This window comes from Malurus melanocephalus, unplaced genomic scaffold (assembly GCF_030028575.1).
Source record: "Malurus melanocephalus ecotype Western Australia unplaced genomic scaffold, MMel_1.1 scaffold_61, whole genome shotgun sequence".
NCBI classification, from domain to species: domain Eukaryota; kingdom Metazoa; phylum Chordata; class Aves; order Passeriformes; family Maluridae; genus Malurus; species Malurus melanocephalus.
The window spans coordinates 794,863-817,165 of record NW_026623293.1 but is presented as its reverse complement, the minus strand read 5'-3'; the positions used below and the strand labels follow the sequence as shown (position 1 = coordinate 817,165).

At 39.4% G+C, this 22,303-nt stretch overlaps 1 protein-coding gene across 1 annotated transcript in view; it reads left to right on the top strand.

Moving 5' to 3' along the window:
• Positions 1-4: 4 nt before the first annotated feature.
• Positions 5-22,303, top strand: part of PCCA (propionyl-CoA carboxylase subunit alpha) — a gene marked incomplete at its 5' end in the record, with an annotated part of 272,842 nt that continues 250,543 nt past the window's right edge. The window contains 4 exons of the mRNA XM_057366229.1: positions 5-34; positions 7,841-7,918; positions 11,036-11,083; positions 11,174-11,242. Coding sequence (XP_057222212.1) covers positions 5-34; positions 7,841-7,918; positions 11,036-11,083; positions 11,174-11,242 — 225 coding nt within the window. The remainder of the gene's footprint in view (positions 35-7,840; positions 7,919-11,035; positions 11,084-11,173; positions 11,243-22,303) is intronic.

Genomic DNA, 22,303 nt, shown 5'->3' with positions numbered 1-22,303 from the left:
GCGTTGGGGCGGCCGGCGGGCGCGGCTGCCGGGGGTGAGCGTCGCCTGTGGGGTCGCCCCTAGAGGGGCGGTAGCCTGGGGGCTCTGGGCTGCCGCGCCGCGCTCCGGGCGGGGGAGGGTCCTCGTGGATGRGGTCGCTGGCCGGAGGGCTGTTTTTGGGGGAGGGTGGGAGGCGGGTGGCGTCTCCCCGAGGAGCTTCCCCATGTGGCCGGCGGGGATCCCCGGCTGGCTTCGGGGGGCTCTGTGTGTGCTGGGCCGCGGCGGGGACGGGCAGCGGGGGCTGCCTCTGTGGCGCTGGGTGGGCGGCGGGAGCGGCCGTGCGACCGGGGGTGGTCCGCGAGTGGCGGCCGGGAGCAGGCGGCTGCCGGCGGGCCCTGAAAGCCGAGTCCTGGCTCCTGTTCCTCAGGCCTCGCTGCATCCAAGAGGCCGTTCCTTGATGTATCCCGGCGGCTTGTTGCCAGGAGACCGTGGTTTTTTGTTTGTTTTGGGTTTTTGAAATTAATTATCTGCTTCTGAACAGGGTTATGCGATACTTTAGGATGGCGGAGTCAGCGTCTCTGGCGGTGTTTAAGGAAAGACTGSATGTGTCACTCAGCGCCGTGGTCTAGTTGATATGCTGGTGTTTGGTGATAGGTTGGACTCGATGATTTCAGAGGTCTTTTTTGACCTGATTGMTTCTGCGGTTCTGTGATTTCAATTTCCTTCTGGCATTTCCCTGTGTTAGATACAAGCTTATCAAAGCTCTGGGGTAGAGCATAGTTTTTATTCTATTTTTAGTTGTAAAATGTTGGCTAACAGAGAAAGGAGTTGTCTCTTCCCCCCCACCTCCCCTTTTACCCCAGTTACTTAAGGTGCTTTCAGCTGTTACAGCTTTACTGTGGTTTTCTGTTCTTGCTTTTCGTGGAAATGCAATAACTCGTTCAGAATCATACCAGTGTTTCTAATGAAGACCTGAAATTATCCAGAAGACTTTACTCCTTAGCCTGTGAAGTAACTTCACTGAGGCACCTGCTGTGTTTTCATGTCTGTTACTTCTACAGATTGTGATTAAAAAAAGAGATGATTTTTGGATGAGAACAAAGAGCATTGGAACATTGGATTGTGTAACAGTTGAATGACACTGCAATTAGTTTCTTTATGGGAAAAGTAGTGCWAAATACCTGCAATTGTTTACAGTAGGAAGAATTTACAGGTTTTTTTTTTTTTTCTGAGAAGGAAAACTAGTTTGGAGGTCTGCAAGTTTCAGTAGAGAAGAGAGGAGTGACTTACAGAAAATGTTTCTCCCAGTGTACCCCTGAGGGTGTGGATTAGATTTCTCTCTAGAAATGTTGCCTCACTGCAATACTGTAAAGAACTCCTCACCTGTTTCTAGGAGTCATGTAAAATAGGTGGTTTATGTGGGCAGGGAATTTTAAGAAGGGATTAAAGGGGAAAATGACATGTACTTTACGTAAGTATTTTTCCTTAGGAAATACATATACTATAAATCTGTTTTCCTGTGAAGGTGTACACACAAGAGAAGCTTTTGAAAAGCCAAGTTGTTCAATTGGAGATGACTTGAAGTTAACAGAGGAGTCATTCTGTTTGAAGACTTCATTTTTTCGTAGCTATGAGTATGTATATATAGATGTGGAAGGCTTCTGTTTTTGCTGCTAAGTAGTTCTAAGGCTTTGATGTCAGTCCTTTGGAGCCTGTAAAASGCCTACTTTGTCTCCTTTCTGGCATCTCAGGGTTGTTATCTGAGTGCACCAGTGTAAGCAGTATGGAAATATGGCACCTCTGTAAAACAACGTATATTTGTATCTACTTAATAACACTCATGAGTTATGTCACTCAAGTGATTTCTAGCCCTTAATATCTATGTATGAAGGTCACCATCAAGACAGTAATATATTGGGAAACCTCTAATAAAACAAAGTTGCATAGAAATTGCATTCACAGATCCTTTAATGTTTTGCTAACATAAGCGAATTATAAAATTAATGTCTTCAAACTTTAGTGTGCTTGGAACTCCTACTTTTTTTTGCATAGCTACTGAAATATCCTAGGCTTTTTTTGCTGCTTTCATGTGGGAACAAATAAAGGGCCTCAGAAAGGTGCAGAAACACTGAGCTGGCAGTTTGACTCTTCACTGTGTTTCTAATTTAGTGCCTTCCATTTAGTGTTTTATGCAGAACTTGTTCTGCATAGAATACAACCAAAATTTCATTTTGAGTGCTTTGCACTTCTATGGCTGGGAGAAAATCTGATGTTGAAAGAAAGCTAATCACAGAATGAGGGTGAGACATGGCTTTTGATATATCAGTCATATTTTTTTGAGAGAGCTGTTGATAAAATAGTGTAGAACAAAGTGATAAATACTATACATCATGACTTCATGAGTAAACTGCTGATACAGATTTTATCAGTGTAGATTACTTTTCTAATAATTAAACTAAATGTGTGGGAAGTTTCTCTACCATCTATGCACCCAGCATTTTTAAGGCATGCAGGTTATCTACAGTGGGAGCCCCTTGCTCTCTTCTCTGATGTTATTTTTAGCATGCTGTTATTCCTGGGAGATATTTTCACCCTTGTTCCTGAGCACAGAAGTATCATGCTGATGGAATAGCAAGGTTGGTATCATTTCTGTTTGGGGAAGGAGTTCAAATGATTGCCGATCTGTGGAGGTGAATGTAGCCATAGACTTCAGGAGTTCAGTGATTGTTTCTAATATGGAAATACACATACTAGTACTGGCAAGCACTCTTAAAGCGTAATTCAGGTGGAGATTTCTGGTTCCAGGAGCAGCCTTTTGGAATTTGTAAGGAAAGCATGCTGTGCCATGTACGGTGGGCAAAAAGTAATTAAAAAAAAAAAAAAGATGGAAAGTTCACTGAAGTCTACATTGAATAAAAACTGTTACTCTTGTTCTGAAACACTCCTTRTGTTTCAATTTATCTTGTCTGTCCCCAACGTGCATTGATTGTTACAGTACTGTGATCTACTTCACAGGTGCCAGCTAGCCTTACTGGACCTCTTAAGGCTGCTGCCATTAGAAACTGTTCCAACTTTCTGCAGCTGCTAGATCTTGATCACAGGCAAGAGCTCCTGTCTCCTCCAACTTGTGCCAGCAGTGCTGCATGAATATCTTGGATAAGCTGTACTGAAATCTGGCTGACAACACATTTTTCCCACTCCTTGTGAGTAGTGTCTCAGCTGGTTGTATTCCCATGTCTGGTTCACTACACAAGCTTTAGGGACTGGCACAGAGGAGAAGCTTCCTGTATATAGGAATGACTGAGCTTAAAAAAATTGCTTTAGGTGGATGAGTGTTTCTTTGTTTTTAGTTTGTATACTGTGTTGACAAATATGAAAGAGATTTCTGTTCTTAGAATTGCAAATGTTTCATAGTCTGGTCAGAGGGAAGGAACTGTGAAGTGCAGTGTGTMTTAAAGAACCTTGTGCTGCAGCTGTGTTTGCAGTTGGCTTCAGGAGAATCTGCTCTCAGTTTCAAGGACTTKGCTGTTCAGCACTCTGAGCATACAAAGGAAGGGAAAGTGCTTCCTTAGAGAAAAGAAATACAGAAATGTTTCCTTTCCCATTTGCGAGATTTGTACAATAGTGTTTTAGGAAGCTACGTTTGCAGCCTTACAGATTAAAAGTCTTGCAGTCACATGAAGKTGTCTGCTTCCTATGTAATTTACTCATACTCCATAAGTGGAGCTCCACAGACATGGAATTATGACGTCAAACGAATTGAAATAAAGATTTTGGAACACTTGCTATGTAATCAAAATGTGAAAAAAAAGTAATCATTTTATTAATGTTTATAACTGCTCAGGAATACTGATGGCTTATACTAGATACACCACAAAGATAAGGGAGTTATTTCATGCTATCTTAAACCTGAATCTCTCAGTGTAGGGCCTCTCCTCTGCCTTAGGAGAGGTAGAATTTTTCTAGTGAAAAGAAATATGCTAGTCTGGCTGTTACTATTGCTTACTGTATGTTCTGCTAATGCTCAAATACACATTMTTTTCCATACTAGACTTAGAGCAAATATTGATACATGATGCTTTTCCTGCCTGAAATCTGGAACTCTGTGTCTCTGTTTCAACACTGAGACCTTTTTTCTGCCTGTAAAGCTCAGTATCAATGAGTTATTTACAAGCTGACCAGTGTGGCAGGGAAATTTCCTTCCTCTATGAGGACATGTAAACCTTTAAAACCACACATATAAGCCATATCTAAATAATAAGTTAATTTCCTATTTTGCTGTTGTGTGCTGTGTCCTTAAACCACCTGAAGAAGTTGCTTAGGGCTCTGCCCAAGGAGAGGGAGAKTCTCTGTGAGGTCTCAAAGTGGCAGTGTGTGGTGGGCATACTGTCCTACAAGGTACTCTGTAGTTTGATTGTTTTTTTCTTTTTATATGAAGTTATTTTGTAACTGTTACAGCTGTTTAGGTTTGAGCTCAGTTTAACTATTTTGCAAGTAGTAGTGGACAAAGCAGGATGCTTTTCCAAAATGCAATGYGCCACTGATACTCTTTGTTTTCCAAAGATTCACTAGATGTGGGAAACTTCAAGGCAAATKCAGAAGTCCAGAGTTGAGTTCTCATAAATGAATGGCCTGCACTCTTGGGCTTTCAAGAGTCAAAAGCTTTCTGAAATGGAAGTAACAGATGCTGACAAAAATACATTTTACCAGACGACTACTGCTCTCTCGTAATTTTGCAAGATACAAGGTAGTCTCTAGGTCAAGCTGAACTTTCTAGGCTGTGTTCTGAGATGTCTATGTAAGGTATAATAGCTACGAYGTGTGTGGTTTGGGGGAGGCAGCCAGTTAAAGACATAGCTTGAGAGCTGATTGGCTTTGCTGGGTTGTTGTTCTGAGAGCCCTTTGGGGGTTTGGTGTAGCTCTTAAAGAACCTACCTATGGTAGGAGCTTGGGAGCCCAGGGGTAGGTGATAACACCTGCACAGTTGTAGATTTGGAGATGGCAACTTAGCAGTGTTCTTTTGTGGCCTTAGATGTGCATAACTTACAAAATGCTTGTTTATTTTTAAGTAATTATTCAATTGCTCATAGTGGCTAGGAGCAGACCTCTAAAGACATTTTTATTGAGGTGGATGCTGGATTAAGCAAACTCTTAAACCTTAGTGTATATTGGTCCAGGTACATACAGAACCCCTTCTTTTCAAAGCTGTGAATTAGAGTTGGAATTTCACATATGCATTGAGCAATATGCTTGATTTGTTTTAGGAAATTACCCCACAAGTRTTCAATTCAGTGCTGAACCTAGCTTTCTAAGTGATTTTCTTGTGTGTGTGAGAGGAGGCAGTTAAGTTTTTAAACATAGGTAAATAATTAGGTTAGGCTATTACAAGATTTTTATGTGAAATCTGTCCATTTCTGTAGTGTAAAACCAGAGCTGAGTGTGGTTTAAAGTTTTTCCAAGTTTTATTAATYGCTTGGTAATTTTATTCCTTCTGCATAAAAAGTTTTAACAGGGCTCTTTTTTTTTTTTGTGAGATGGCTAAGATCTACAGCTTAATGGTAACTAATTTTCCTCATCGTACCCTTTCCTTCCAGTCTCCTGTGTAGCTCTTCTGTCTTCTTACAGGCATTTRAAACTAGTTTTGTATAAAAGGTATTTACAAGAAAGTTGAGAAGCTTTTCCTTCCTTGCCTGGTTGTCCCCTTCTCCCTGCTAACTGCAAGTATTTAGAATAGCCCCACTGACCCTTAACAAGCACTTTCTCCAATGAGTAATATTAACTTGGTGGARAGTTTTTATGTGTGTCCTGTATGACCTTCTTTAGACTATTTGTGCCCTCTCAAGTACTTCTGTCAATAGTGTTTCAGAGGAGAGAGGCTCAATCTGCTTAACTCTGTGTATTCTGGGGCAGCAGWGTGTACTCTGCTGCTTCTCCAGCTGTCCTTCCTCTTCCCTCTGACAATGTYTAGCTCACAGTACAGTCACTAAAAGGTGTAACAGTTGTGCTGTAAACTTGGGATAATGACCAGCTAACAGGAGTGATTGCARCTTGCAGAATTCTGTCCTTAACTGCATCCCTTTTTATGCTTGAAACAGCTTGTGCTGTCACACCCTCAGATGAAGAATAATATACCCCTGTAAAAAACCAACCAAACCAGTGGTTTTGGTTCTACATATCAAAAGATTTGTGTTTCAGGTTGGTTTGGATTTCGTTTTTGGGGAATGAAGTGAAAAAAAAATAAAAGAAGCAAAAAACCCCATCAAAACAAACAAAACTCAATAGGGAAGAACTCAGCATGTGAAACAGTTGATTTCCACTAACTCTTTTTAGGTTCAGAAAATTTAAACATATATGAATTGTTCCAGAAGAATTAAGCATAGCTGGATTATCTGGGAACAGTGTATGCTATGTCTGCCACTAGTGACTGGCAACTAAATAGTAGTTTTCTGCTCATGAGGCTTGGTTGGAGCTGGCAAGAGGTGGTATTGCTCTAAGGCTTCCTTTACTTGTGTTGTAATATATTGTTTTTCCTTTATAATATTGTAAGATGAGCTGCTTTACAAATATGATGGCCTTTTCAATCCTGGGCTGGTTTCCACTTTTTGTGATGCAACTTGAGAAGTATTTTCAAACTTGATCAGGCTAGAAGGCTGAATGGGGAGTATTCACATTCCAGTTACTGACAGCCACTGGTACTTCAAAACCAATATGAGCTTATGGTAAACTTAAAATTTTATCAAATTTTCAGTTATTTTAAGTTCACTACTCTTGTGGAAGGTGCTGCTGAACTCTAATTGGTCTCTTTACATGAACATGTGCTCCCTTGTTTTTTGATAGTCTTTCTAATGTAGTCCATATTCAAGTCTTTTTTTCCCAGTCTTTTCACCGGAGAGCCTTTACTTTCTACTACTTACTCAGATTTCTGCAGGTTTTGAAAACAGTCCTTTCAGACAGAATTGACAGATTCTGAATTCTGGCAGCTGCCCACCAGTGCTGTTTTGTGTTTCCTACTTAGACAGTATTTATTATTAAGACTTTTTAYGGTCTTTTTGATTCCAAGTGGTTGATCAAGTGTGACTTTGCCAGAGCTGTCTGTATTCATGCGTCTTTGGTGTGGTATAATTTTATCTGTATTTTTGTTTATGGCTAGCTGTAACTGCCATTTTGTTGTAAAATGACTTGCTTAAGGAATACSTGTCTGAATCTTCTTTTTGATTCACCTGCAAGTCAATGATATTATCTATTGTGTTTTCTTTGAAATATTATGTGTATACTTCTTTTTCCTATGTCATGCAAAAATGTGAAACTATAGGAACTGTCTTTGTAGAAGGTGGTTCAGAGCAGAAGTCTCAAAGACCTGTTTCCCTCAGACCMCTGTTGTGGTAGGGAAGGCTGGGAGCTTAGCTAGCATCTAAAGTGTGTTCTGCTCTTCCTCTCTGTATGGGTCCTGCTGCATGCCCAACTGTTCCCTAGTAGTGAAGGTCTCTCCCCATCACCACTGTATACAGACTTATGCATGTTCTTTTGAGTCTTGCAGCTTGTAGTATAGAGTATTCTGTTGAGAATTTCTTGGTAGATATTTCTTGGAATAAGAAGGAAAGAAGATGGTATAGTAAAGAGTTTAGCTGAGGTATAATTTTTTTTGTAATAATGACCTTGTATCTAGAGGTTCTGAATTGTTTCTCATTACTGTTTTTGGGTATTTGCTTGGGGAAGGGCAGTTCTCTATGAGCTTTAATCCACTGRGTGAGGGAATGAAAGGCTGTGGAAGTTTCCTCAAGATGTCAGTGTATTAAATGTTTTTAATTTAATGGCATACTGTAAYAGGAGTAAAAGGCTTAACTCCCTRTTTCTTCTGCAGTGGGAAACACTGYGTTCAAGATGGTGCCTTATAACGTCACATAAACTGTATTCATCTGTGTATGACCCAAATGAAAAGGTAAGTAGTATGCAGTGTGTTTTGTTTTTGACACCTTAYTGTACTACTGACATTTGGGTTTTTAAGCTGCCCTCTTCCTTGTGCTGCTGCTAAACAATGGTAGTTGTCTTGGTRTGCTATTAAACCAGCGATAGGTTATGTTTTTCTTTCTAAACCAAAAAGGAAGTTGCTTTTGCAGGGTGTATGTCAAGATTTGGTATACACTCAGAGTAGTATCCAAAGGTTGAATAAGTGATTGTGAGCTTGGGAAAGTTACCTACGGGCCTGAACATGTTATAATTATGAGACAACTATTAATGTTTCTCATAGGGTGGGTGGTAATGGGCGTGTCAAAACATCTGTGAGCTACGTTAGCTAAAAACTGTTTGTGAAAATAAAGGTATTTAATAGTGGCAGCACGACTGTTAGATGGTCTGGCATGTGGGTGAGAACTTCAGARCTTAGAAAAAGATAGGCCTTTAAGGCCTTGCTGTTTTTCAGAATAGCAAATCCTCATCTTGGGGCTTKTGCAGTAGCAATCTCAGTTTACAGTTATGAGCCAAGAAAAACTTTTATTGTGGAAGATTGTCTTGGCATGGTCTCTGAAGTAACACACTTGGAAAGATGTGACTCAAGGTACACTAATATTCAAGGCCAATGAYGCCAACAATTCAGGACTGATAGGCTTGCCCTTATATACCAGTGTAGAAGCAGTTAAYGGGAAGTGAAACAGTGTTAGGAAACAGGGAAAAGCCATTGTGCACCTAGAAATGTGACTTTACAGGTTTTTTCAGAGGGTTTTTTTTTTCCCTTGCTTAATTAAGGTCCCTTTGCTTTTCTAAATGCATATTTATGTTTAGGCAATTTAGTGGGGTATTTTKTTTCTCTCAGCTAGGACCTGTGTCATTCCAACCAGTGACTACTTCAGATAGTTTAAGATATTTTCTGTTTTTTTTCATTCACTTCCCCTTCTCCTGTCYTTGTAATGACAAGACTTTCATCTGACACCTTTTCAGCCTAATTAGTGGAAATGACATAAATGTTACTTCAAAGCAGTATGTGATTTTAAATTTTTTTTTTACTGGATTTGAGTCCAGTCTCCATGTCTTTACTGCAGAACTGAAAAATTTAAGTAAATGTCAAATATTCTTATTATGTTGATACTGAAAGTCTTGTTTTGCACTGTGACCACAGCTGATTAATAAAACAGCTTTTATATACCAAAAACAAGTTGGAGTATTTGAGACATGACACTTTTCAATATCAAATATTTGGGGGTATTTTTTAAATTCCCCCTCAAGTTTCGATGCTTAAAAATCTTTAGGTGCTTAGCTTGCTGAAATTTAGACTCACCAAAACTTTGTATGATTACATTGGTAACCTTTTTTTTTAGCTGGGGTTCTGGTCCAAAAAGCTCTTCAGAAACATTCCTAGCTCCTGTGGGGTTCTTAAAGTATTTGTACCTTTGATAATTGAGCTTGCTTGGGGATGTTTAAGATCTGTCTTTTTAGTCAGGTATGCCTGAGTACTAGGCGTTGGTATTCAGYAGATCTGGCTGGATTTACTGTATAAGCTTGTTCCAGCTCTCACCTGAAGGGGTTTCTTATCACTTAATTTCTGTATGGTGTTATCATGTGGCAGTATTTTTAAACTGGTCATATGATGTCAGCTCTGCCCTGACTTTGAAAAAGTAAATTTGGTCAAGGGCACCTTGAGTTTGTCGGTTTGCAGTACAGAATAAGCAATTTGTTCTAGTCTGTCCGTAGCTCCTGTTGGGGTTTTGCAGTGTTCCCTCCCCTCCTCTGTCACCTGTCTTCCAGATTAACTAATGACTGTGACGCTAATAAACAGTTTGGTTGTTGCAGTGGCAATACTTTCCCCCCCAGTCCATATGAAAACCAGCTCTTTGGTTGAGGGGCAGGAAAATAGCTGTTAAATCTCTTTGAGCGTCATTTAATAATCCTGATCTGATATGGCTGCAGGCTGCCCCTGAAGTGGAGAGTCCCGCTGGTTCCCTATCCTATGCTTTTTAATCTGGAGCATGGGAGGCAACAGTAGGACTGTTCAATTACTATATTAAACTGGTGATGTGTCGTGGAGCTGTATCCATGTGGTCTGGGGTGTGGAAAGCAGTGGGGATAAGTGTGTCGAGCTGGACTGTCCCTTTCAGTGGAGGTCTGTATTTACAGCTGAGCAGGTGCAGTTCYAAAGTGCACCTGTGTGTTCAGTAGCAAGGCCCACAGCAGCAATAATGCTCACTCCCAACAATGAAATTTTTATGCTGAGGAACTGCTGCTCCACCACACTTTTCTTAATGGGAAAGGGTGTAAGGCTTGCTGACTTCTGACAGCTTGTTATATCCCCTTCTTACAGGCATCACACAGAAGTGTTGAAGGTGTATTTGAAGCATTAAGTGCATTCCAGTGTGAAAGGTGATAGTGAATTTCAGAGGATAATAAGTTTAATTTGCTGTTCTGTTGCATTGTGGTTGATACTTAGTATTGAGTTGTAACAATGGCCAAACAGGATTTTCCCAGGTTTCTCAGGGGAGTCTGAGCTAGGAGAAGGGCCAGTGCTGGTACATCTTGGCAGGTGTGCCTGTACAGAGTCAAACTTTTACTCTCCATGACCTTGGCATGGTGGAGCTTCTCTTTCTTATTATTGGAATACCTTTTAAAGGGCTCTTTAATAGATAAGTATTGTGTTCCAGGTCATCTATACTGGTTAGGGGCAATGACCACTGTATCTGCCAGCACTGTACCTGTACTCTACCATTATGTACCTGTGCTGCTTCCAGGCAGYATACCTACCTGCACCTCTTCCCTGGACTTGACTGACTTCTAGTGCTGCTGTAGGGTTCTAGTTGGCAAGGAGATGCAAGGAATACTGGTGTGAATAGTCAAAACCTTTTTCTTTTGAAGCTGTGTATGTGCTAGATAGATGTAGTATAGCATAGTTTGTTATATCATCACTTAAATCAGGAAGACTCTTTTACTAGTAGGTGATCTCAGAATTACAAGCTCATGGATAAACTGTGGTTTTAGTTTAAGTGGAGAACAAAAGAATGCATATTTCTGGGGGGAGAGAAACTTGTGTTCTGTTAATCTCTCAAAATTTTTATTGTTCTTTCCCCTGTAGACTTTTGAAAAAATCCTTATTGCCAACAGAGGAGAAATTGCATGCCGAGTAAGTATATAACACTTTACGATTTTTTTATAGTTAATTCTTAAACTGTTGGGTATTTTAAGTATTGGTAATTGTCACTTCTTATGGTAGGTCATCAAAACATGTAAGAAGATGGGGATTAAAACAGTCGCCATACACAGTGATGTCGATGCCAATGCTGTAAGTACTACTTGAATTCAAGTGGTAGATGAGGTTTTAGTAATTCAGCAAGAGTTGCAGCTGTTATGCAGGCTTTTTGATCAYTGTGGTAGGCATGTTGGCAAGTCTGAAGTATCTTTCGTGTATGTCCTTTATGTGCTTGAAATGAGTGGAGATATCAGTGTGGGGCGAGAATTGGACAAGTATTTAGCATGTTTTTTTTTCTGTGAACTGTTCTGTGTTTTGGTTATGTAAATGTTACCTTCCCCTTTGTGTGGATTAAGCAAAATACACTTGCAAATAGGTAGGTGTGTGCACCAAGTGTGAGAATGTCAGTGAAAGCTGAATTTTGTTATGCTGATATACACAAAAGGGCAATGGAAAGTGGATCCTAGAAGAAAGTATATAGCTTAATATAAATTTTTCCTGTGCCTGGTAAATGTTTSTCATTGCTTCCCACTTTCCAGAGAGATATTCTCTCCTACCAAGTGTGGTAAACAGGCCTAATGGAGCTATTCCATTTGATGAGGATATTGATGTGCCTTCAGTATTCAGCAGCATGGCAGGAAGGTGATAAAATGGCTTTCTAGACAAGTAAGCCCTGTCTTGTCCATTTTTGGGTTTCGTAGTCTCTTTATTAGTTWAGAAATATTTGAAGCCATTCATGGCAACAATAGGAGGATAATCTTTTGTGTGTTAAAACAACAAGTAAAAATGACATGAAAAAGTACAACTCATTACCTTAGTGAAGGGAGTACAAAAAGGAAATTGAAAATATGTCTATGGTGCTTTGATCTGCAATGCTGTCTCAGCTTTAAAATACAAACTGGATCTTTAATTTGTAATAGTTCCCAAGAGTAAGGAAATCCAAGCTGATATTTCAAAAATGCATAAATATACTCATGGCAGTTCATAAAGATAAGATTGTGTTAAATGGGCTGCTGACATTTTGAGTTTATGGATGAGAGATRAAGCTCTAAAAATGCTATGTATCTGCTTAGCTCTTTGGATCCTTACCTAAAGACTGAACAAACCTATTTATACAAGGTTAAGCATTAGCTGTATGCATTGAAGAAGCTCCAGATATTTAAATGAAAATGAGAGGAAGGCTACTTGGACAACTATTCTGTGTGCTTAAAGTAGTGGTATTAAGTCAAAGATAGTTTTTTGGGTATAATTATGCATTTTGTTTATGTCTACTCTAAATCCTTCAATTGCTCTCTTGTGTGCTTGCACTGGGAAGTAGTTTAGTAAGTGTTGTTTGTCTTAATGACTTGGATACTTCCAGTTATTCATTGTGGGAATGACCGGGCTCATTGTAGTGAGGTGTATGATTACTAGTTTGGATGAYCTCGATAAATGACTCTGGAAGCCAAATTCTTTGACTCTGTTACTTACCATGAAGTAACCTACCATTATTGTCCATAACTGTATTCAGGGTTAATCAACAGCATCCTTCTTGGTAGTACCAGTCATAGCAAAATCTCAAACTCTCTGAAGTAAAACTTGGGAGCTCCTAGCCTTGGAACCTCTGTCCTCATGGAGCTAGGAAAAACCTGTTTTAGTGATGGGGTGCTGCAAGAGAGTTGTTGATATTCTTTGATTTTGTGCTTTACAGGACATCTTTCACTCTTTCCTGACTTTATTGCAAAAACAGTGAGTATGGTTCAATGACCATCATCATCAGGGTAGCTGCTTATCAAAGGCAGAAATAAATGTAAAGGCATGCAGTTGAACTAGTTGCCCATTCTAACACTGTTTTTACTAAAATAGTGGGACCTCGTTTTAAATGACCACAGTATGTAGGGGTGGCTTAAAAAAAAAGAAAAATTAACATGTTTAGACTAACTGCAGTAGGTAAAKTTTCTGTTTAGAACTTGGAGTAACGTTAAGAACTCAGAGTAACCTTTGAGATGTAGGAAGAGTTCTTACTACATTACCTGTTTTCTATATAGCTACTTAATGAAAAGCAGGTAGCCTGATACTCTATATGAATATATTGTTACAAATATAACTGTAAAAGGAGGTCAACCCAGTCAGTATGTTACATCTTTCTGGCTTTGTCATGCTGGTTGAAGACACARCTGAAATTGAACAGAAGCAAAGTTCCTTCAGCATGCTCACTAAATATTTAAGGGGAGAAAGTAAACAGGTATTACAAGGTATTTAGCAATTCAGGCTCTTCAGTGATATATTCTAATTTATTCCTTATCTAATGGTATGCATAAATGATTCAAACAGGCACTTTTACTAATGTTTGTACAGGAATYGTATACATAGTCTTAAAATAATGGTCTTTGAATAAAGTTACTATAAGACTTGTGAGTCATCTTATCCTAGATTTATTTTGGATTTTTTKGCTGAATATTTATTTTTTCTTTCTTTTTTTTTTTAAATTTTAAAATGATCTGAAAATCTTGTGTAATTTACAGTACTGAATAGAGGTGGTGGGAATAGATAGAATATATACAAACTTTCTGTGAAGCAGCTTTCTCTTGTTCTTCACAGTTTCTGTGGAGCACCATGGCAAATGTCTTGAGTATGTTAGAGCAATATCGATCTTGACAAACTTATCATTAATAGATAAAACTAGTAACTAGACTATAAGAGCACAAAGRAATTTTCATTTCAAGGAATTAAAACTTTGCTGCTATGAGGAGGAAGCAGTAGAGAAGCCTTTTATAAACTGGGAATGTGGCAAAAATGGAACAACCTGCCAAGAACCAAGTAAAGCTTACCTGAAGAGGGARAGGATAAAGAACAAAAGATAATGTTTTGTGCAATTAATTTAAAAAATGACCAAAGATCTGAAACATTTTTGTAGCTGAAAATTGTTACAGTGATAGGGATGAGAACATTAACAAAACTTAGAAGGAGACAGGTGTCTTGAGAGACTTTTAGATGCTTCTGTATTAATGCAAAGTTGCAGTTAGCTGGAAATGGTATTAAATGGAATTGAATTGCATTTACTTTTGTGGACGTGGGTGTGTGAACTGGTGAAAAAGGGTTGTCTGAAGTTATTTGTGCTGCAGAAGAGAAGCTGCTGCTCTAACAACTGCTGTGAAGTAATTGTGGTGGTTGGGAAAAACAGCCTGACAAAATGGCTGCTGAGACCCCCATAGAGGATTACAATTGCTCATGTGGTACTAAATATTACGAAAAAAAAATAGGTCATAATGGGTGCTTTCAGATTCTTGAAAATAGTGGCTAATACTCTTTTAGTGGATCTGTTATTTTGGGGAAAGCGGAGAAAAACGTTGATGCTGTTCAAAATGCTGAGTTTTGTTCTTTTTTTTAACTTCTATGTTCAACTTTCAAAACATTAATTCTTTACACTTGAATAGGTAAAGTGGGAAGGACCGGTAAAATTCAGATTTTTTTTTTTAAATTAAAACTTCTGGTGGAATTATTTTTGATAAGAGAAAACAAGCAAAGAAGTTTTGTCTGAACAAGTGTAATCATATGTACTTTTCCCCCTGAACTGATTGGAATAGAGGGTTAAGATGAAAGAGCCTCCTCAACCATAAATGTAACACTGATGGTGCAAACATTGTCAAGGAAAGCTAGAGAACTATTGTAATGCCTAATGTAATCAGCTAAAAGTATGATAAATGAAGAACAAGCTTTCACTAATTGGATCTGAACAAAAGAAGGTATAGCATAAAGCAGTGAATGAGATATAATTTTACTTGGCATTTTTTAACACAGCAGGGATTCTATAGCCATATGAATCAATGAACTATAAATGACTGAAAAAATCCCATGGGAAAGTAATGTAAACTAYTAAAACTTAACAGAGTAGGGGGCAGTTATACTATTTCATGTAAGGTTTTTCCTATCAGTCACATGAGACTTCAGGTGTTACAGTATTAAATTGCCTGTTCTAAATCTTGTTCTGCCACATAACACAAAACAAAAGAAAATGCAAATGCCCTTATTGATGTAAAAGTAATTACACAGAATTGAGCTGTTCTCCAGAAGCTGTAGTCTTCTAAGTGACAGAAAATTGAAAAAATAAATCAACTATAAATGGAATATCTATATTCCTTTCCTAACTTTATTTCTTCTTTTAAGCTTGAAGTCTAAGGCAGCATTTCAGAAGGACATTGGAGAAGAATCTGTTTTAGGGAAATGGCAAAGCTGATTAGGGTTATAAGTTTCTRTACCAAGTCTGTATTGAGCTGAATGAACCTGAGAGAGTAAGATGAGTTTTTCCTGAAACAAAACTAGAATTTTGCTGGAGACTTCTCTATAGCTTAGTGGCGTGCTGTCTAATTCTTTTGATTTCTTAAGAAATCTAGGTGGCAAAAATAAGTGTTGGAGGGGAATTTGGTATTTATGTTTTTGTCTAAAAAATTTARTTAGTTTGAAAAGTGTAAATTTATCTAAAATTAAGGAGTTTGATTTACTTGTAGCTAACTTAAAGAGGTTTTAACATTTGTCCAAACTCTGTGACTTTTTTTTTGCTGTTTTGTCTTTTAAAATGTGCAAAGCCTTCTTCTATCATCTGCTATAAAACAAGAAATTCAGCCCTTTTGACATCTCAGTGTCTCCCAATGGAATTTCAGGGATTTGTACTCAGAAAACTTGGAGAGATGTGTTTGGAGTACCTGTATGAAAAGAAAAGTAATATTTTAGTGCCTGTTTGAAATACRTGTTTCCTGGGCTGTTGTTCAGAGTGTATAGAATGGAATCTGCCTCCATGTACTGTCTGGAGAAATTCACTTTTCATAAGTGGTGGTGTTTGCATCGAGTGCAGAACAGGACTGCACTAAATCATMCCAAGGAAATGTTAGGGTCAGGTTTCTGTTGCTGTTCTGTTCTTCCTTCAGTGTATTTGCCTTCTGATTCAAAAACAAGACAGAATGTTGCTCATCTCTTCACAAGATGGGGTGGCGATGATGTTGCTGTCCTGTCGCAATGCTTTATGGAGGGAACTRTGGAATGGTTTTGTAAAGCATGAGAAATGCAGGTGGTGGTCATCCCATGAAGGGAAATACCTCTGTGGAAGGAATGTGCTTTTGTTCAGAATTGTATCTTGCCTGCAAAGTAATCTGCTTTTTTCTTTTTAAAAGTTTATCATTGCTTTGAAACTGAGTGGGTTGCTGGGATAAGTATTTTTAAGCCATTTTTTCATCGGCTATAATGACAATGCAAGCTTGATCTGCAATTTTAAAAGTTGAGGGGCTTATCAGAGCTCTAGTATCTTAAAGTTTCACCCTTTTTCTGTGTTTTCGTCAGTGATAGGATGTTGTGAAATGCATATATGACCTTTGGAATGAGTCAGACTCCTATTGCAGTGTTTGATGGTTTAGCAGAAATGCACTTTTGTTAGATTCTTGTTGAARCTCTGCCATTGAGTAGGAGAGGAAGGATGGAGAATAGAATGTTTTAAGCATCACACTGCAGCCCTTTTGAGGATGTTCCTTTGGAGGTGGAAAGTATATTTTGGAAAGAAGGAAGTAATACCAGATCTTCTGACGTTCATGGAGATGGTCATTCAATTGCCAGTTGATTTATTTGAAGGTTCAATGCATGAATTAAGAATAATTTCCTGTCACAAAGCTCGTTTAGGGAAGGCAGCTATTACAAGTACTGAATTACCCTTAGAAGAGGAAAATGTGGAAGCCAAATCAGTAAAGTTAGTTGCAACTTAAGGATGCAGGTCCTTAATGCTGTGGAGAGTCAAGTGGTGGTTCAATGGGTGCCGATGGCTGTCCATATCAGTAGGCAGTGTGAGGTAACAGGAGTGTGTCTGTGGAGTGAAATGGCTCATACTGAAGACATAGTGTTCTTCTTTTTTGCCTTTCAGTGTCTGTGTGGTTGGTTCTAGCCTGGTGCTGTGGGCTCAGTATCTGCTTGTGGTGGTTTGATGTGCCTGGCAGGTATCTGGTTCATGTGCTTTGGGACAGCTGTGTTTTCAGAGACAAATGTGTTTTAAGTGGGGATGACTGAGAGATTTATTAAAAAAAAAAAACAAGTCCTGATTTTAACTTCAGTACTGATGTGTACTGAATTCACTCTAATTGCTTGCATGGGACTGCCCTCCTGGTACTCTAGCACTTTACTGATCTTGTACTGCATTTTTTCTGTGCTCTGAACACGTCAGGCACCTTATTGGTCAAGTTAGTTAGCTCTCTTTTCTACTGTTTGAGTGTTAAAATATTTCTTTGGAATGTGTGACAGATGCTGTAGCCATGTATGGAAGCAAATTGAGTTGGGGATAGATCAGTGAATTGACTTTTGTTGCCTTGGTTGTCTGCAGGGCTCTGRTGCTGTACCCAGAGCTATGGGGCTGGGGGAGATGTACAGGCACCTCAGTGATCAGTTCTATGCTTTAGGCTGAGCAGGGCTGAAGTCATTAGGCTTCACATATTTTGGAGATTTGCCTCTCTTGGGCAGTAGGGGCAGAGAGCAGGCAGTTCCTTCCTTTGAAGCCAYAGGTATGTGCTCAAGGCACTGCTTGAAATACTGTCATCGGATCTGAAATACTGTTCTGGATCAATGGCTCCTGCTGCCGTAATTCTGGCTCAGACTTACTGTTCTTATTACAGTGGGTTTCCCTAGGAAACCACCTGGGTGTACATCTGTTGTAGCCTGTTTGGCTTCTGCTGATCTCTAGACCTTTCCAGAGGTGCTGGAAAGTGCTGTATGTAGTAATCTTGATGCAACTGAACATTGTCAGTGTGACCAAAAAAAGATAGTTTTACTGTCTTCCTCTGTAAGCGGGGCTGCAGCATCATGGTGTCCTGGTGCCTTATCCCCTTAGAGACAGAACAGAAGGTCTCTTGTATTCTTTCTTTGAGGCTTTGAGAGCATCCTCTCTTTTTCCTGACTTCCTCCTTCACCCATGTCCTCAGCAGCAACTCCTCAACCGATTTCACTGTGCACATTTGTTGCTTCTGTGGTCCRTATTGTCCTAGTTGTTGTGCTATTTGTTACCAGCTGTGGTTGTGGTTATTCAAGGATGAACTGTTTTCACTGTTAATGAACAATACTATTTTGTAATATGATCTCTGATTTCTTGTCTGTGTGGGTGTAAACACTGGTGAGCAGGCCCTGGGCTGAATTTCTTTTTACTGTTAGGATAAGCTCTAGACAGAAAGGGACCTCAGGCAGGTTTTCTGTGAATAATGTCCACAAGTACTTAGAAAATTACTTTTACAACCGATATAAGACTGTGCTGTCTACTAGTTCTCTCCCCTTCTTCCTTTCTATCTTTTGTGTACCTACTACATGTGCAGCCTTTTGTTAAATGGATCCAGGCTGCTTATCTGGATATGAGAACAGTGGGGAAAAAAGAAAGAAATGTGGATCAGCAGGCTGATGTGACTCTTTGCATAGGTTAATGAATGCTAGAGCTGATGGCATCAGGAYACGTGGTTGCGGGGGACAAGGAGAATGAAAACCTGATTAACCTTTTGAGAGGTAGTCTAGATTTAGTGTCTTGAATTAGTGCTGTCACCCATCCTACTAGTGGGGGATGTGGGGAAAAGGGAGTAGGGAAGGAATAGGCTCACACTATGTGAAGTGCTGGATTGCTGWGCAGAGTCATCTTAAAAGATCCTTGTAAGAAATGGTGTACTTAAATCCAGATACTTTCCTTCCTTGTTAGCTACATAGTGTGTTAGAATGTATTAACAAGCAGCTGCCAGGCAGTTGTGGAGTGTGGGATTCCAGAGATGAGATCTTGGTGCCATTTTCCTGGGTAGGGGTGTTAAACAAGAAACTTAATTGCTTGAAGTGTCTGAAAGATTGAAAAGCTCAAGGTCGGAGACGGGAAACGAAGGTGCGATTTGTGAGGTTTAAGGTACAAATGCATATGTCACTTTTACAGATGTTTGGTTTTAGGTTATCTTCTTTTCTGTACTCACAAAAAGCCTCTGCCACTTGTTTGCTTCCTCAAGAAAGCACTATATAAAGGATGAGTCTGAGATACTGTTTTACTTATTACTGCTGAATTGTCTGTAGGCAGCAACTAGCACCTTTTGATGGCTGTTTGAAATCAACCATCTCCCTAAACCCTTTAYGTATCCTGTTTATTATAGAGGAAGAACAATAATCAGCTTTTGACTTATTGGTGCAAGATAATAGCTGTACTGAGTACTGACTTGGATTTATAGAAATGCATGTATTCTGTTTAGATACAGTACCCCCTGGTTTCTGCCTCTGTCTTGCTGTGCTAATTGGGCAATACTTCAAGTTTCATTTCTGGACCTTAATTGGATATATAGCATTGCATGAATTCTCAGTCCCTTTGTAGMTGGTGTTTAATGTCAGCTCACCTGTTGACCTGTAATGTTACTGGCCTTGTAAAGTAGGGTGCTGACAGTTCTGAAAGTGTAATTGTTTTTAATATGGGCTTGGCATTCTGTCGCAAAATTGTCAACAGCTATCTGCCCTGTCTGCTTTTTGTAGCAAAGGAGCATTCCTGTCCAGGAAGTGCATCCCCAAGAATAATCTCTTGTAATTTTGTTCTCATGTGATTTATTCWATGTGTGACTTCCTGAAGCATTGTAATGAATCTGAAAAGAAGCTATAGATTCAGCATGGCACTGGTGGTACCTGTCTTGGGGCAGTGAATTATAGTGCTGTGGAAGAGGGGAGCAGGGGAAAAAGCATGGGGGGACACAGTTCTTTATGTCCTTTCTTCTACATTAGTMGTCTGAGCTGCCTGACTGAAGTTGTGATGGTATCAACCTGATGGTATCAACCCGATATCTTCCTTTTTCATCTTCAAAGACCTTTTTTTGCAATAATACAGAAGTCTTAGTCTGGRCTAATGCCTGTCCTACAAAGCCTGTTGAAAAATCGTAAATTTGTTTTGTACCCTTTTGCCTTTGCAATTTCTTKGTAGTCTTAGGTTATAATTGTGTGTCCCATAGCTCTCTTGCTGCATACAGCTGTCACTGCAGTTGTTTTGTCTTGTTGCATCAAAACAGGTGTGACCAGGTGATCTTCCAGCTCTTGCTAGTTGCACTTTTGGAGAAATTCTTACCTAAGTATGTTACAGACATTTTCTCAAGAGTTAGGTGATTGTCTTAGTACAGATATTATAGATTATTTCTTTATTTACCTTGGCAGTGGTTGTGTCTTGAAAATAACAGCAACTAAAAGGCAGTTTTAAATTTCTCCTGTTGAGTGTCATGGGGTCCCACATAAATTATTACTTTTCCATATGTGTGAGACTGAATGCTTGTTATTTGGATTACTCCTTTCTAAGGCTCTGTCATTGTGCTGAATGGAGGACATTGTGAAGAATGTTAGAAGGTTTCTATTAAGTTTTGTTCATGTGRATGTCTAGTGGCTAGTTAGTGGAAAACTATGCCTTGGTATTGGCTTGCGAATGCTTGTGGTTTTGTCTTTTTTCCCACTAATATAGATAYATGAAAATCTGTGGGGAGCTCAAGTCCTGTTTCTCTGCCTGTATGATTRTAAGGGGGCAGGTGCATGTGTGTGGTGAAGATGCCAGTTTGGTGACTGCAAGAGAGCTCTTTTGAGTTGTAATCAGACCTTGGATAGGGGCCCTGCATCAGACTGGTATTCTATGCATTTGGCAAGAAGCCTGGGGAGCTTAGCRCTTGTTTGTATAGTGCAATTTCTTTCTTAAAACTTTTAAATAGATGTTTATCTGTTCTTGGATGGTATGAACACTGTATTTCCAAAGGATGCTTTGAAAGTAATATTAGTTAAATATTGGGGTTGGGTTTCTTATGATACTCCTGGCAAAAGTTGTCCCACACCCTCCTTAATTCCTTATTATATCACATTGTAGGAGTAGAAGAAAAGCATCTGAGTAACTGAGCATGTGTTAATCATAAATCTCTCCAGGAGTCATAAGTTGGTATTAAAAAGTTTSTGGAAGGAGCAGGGCTGTGGTCTTTCATATCTTGGATTCTAGCAATTGCCTTATGCTTCTCCCTGAGACTGAGAGTAGGARCTAGGGGCCCTTATAAATATGAGTTGTGTTCTGGTCCAGGCACTGTGTTGCAGGGAAGAGATGAGCTGACTTGAAGGGTTGGGAAGGACAAACAGATTGACAGGCTCTTTGCAGAGAAGCTGCAGAGCCAACAGATTTGGTTGAGTAAGTGGAGGATAGAGAACTCAAGTCCAGGAAAGGCTGTGGCTCCTGCCACTTGGCCATGTGGTGGTGGATGCCACAGACCTGATCTGTGAAAAAGAAGCAGATAAAGCCAGCTCTAGAAAACTGGAAGAAAAGTCATCATTCCAAGACACTAGTCATATTGTRGGAGAGAGTGAAAACTCTTGAGTAGTCTTCTTAAATGTGTGGAGAATGGTGTTGTTTTTCTTTTTTTTTTCTTTTTTACACAAATGATTGAGTTAAGTAGTGGAGATGCTGTGCTGGTTCCCTTACAAAGAGGGAAAAAGTATTCAGGGATGTGAAGCCTCAGACTACTCTGAAATGGTGAGGTTTAGGTTTGCAAGGGGAGTTAGACAAACAGCAGAATTGTAACCATGGACCTCAGAAATGTTGTGGGTGTTTTGTTTTGTTTTGTTTTTTTTTTTCCCTGAGCCAAGGATTTTCTTGCCAGGTTGTCATGAAAGGCTGTTTTGGAAGTCAAAGTGGCCCAGGAGAGCTTATTTATACTCAATATAGTGTTCTCCAAGCACAGGAACTCGGGCAGGGTTCAAATGTATAGAGCAGATGAAGGCAGGGATAGGTTTCCTGGAGATGGGGTATGCAGGGGCATAACTAAGGAAACCAGAGCTCTGCTGATATTGACTATAGATTGAAGGACATGGTGGGGCAGGAGGAAGGTTTTGCATAATAGCTGAATTTGTGAAGTAGTCAACTTAGGTAAGCTACTAAATGATTGAAAAATTTGATCAGCTCTAAGAGGTCCTGACCAGCTGTAGTTGTTCATTTTTGTTTATGCTTCTTTTAAAAGCCCACAAAGTGGGAGGAGGACTTGCAAAGCAAAACAGACTAATTTTATTTATGTTGATGAATGGACAAATACATGATTAATCAATAGTCCTTGCTTATGCAATGGGAAAGAAAGAGACTATCTCATTGGCCATTTATTGCATCATATTTGATGAGAAAATGAAGCCTCCTTA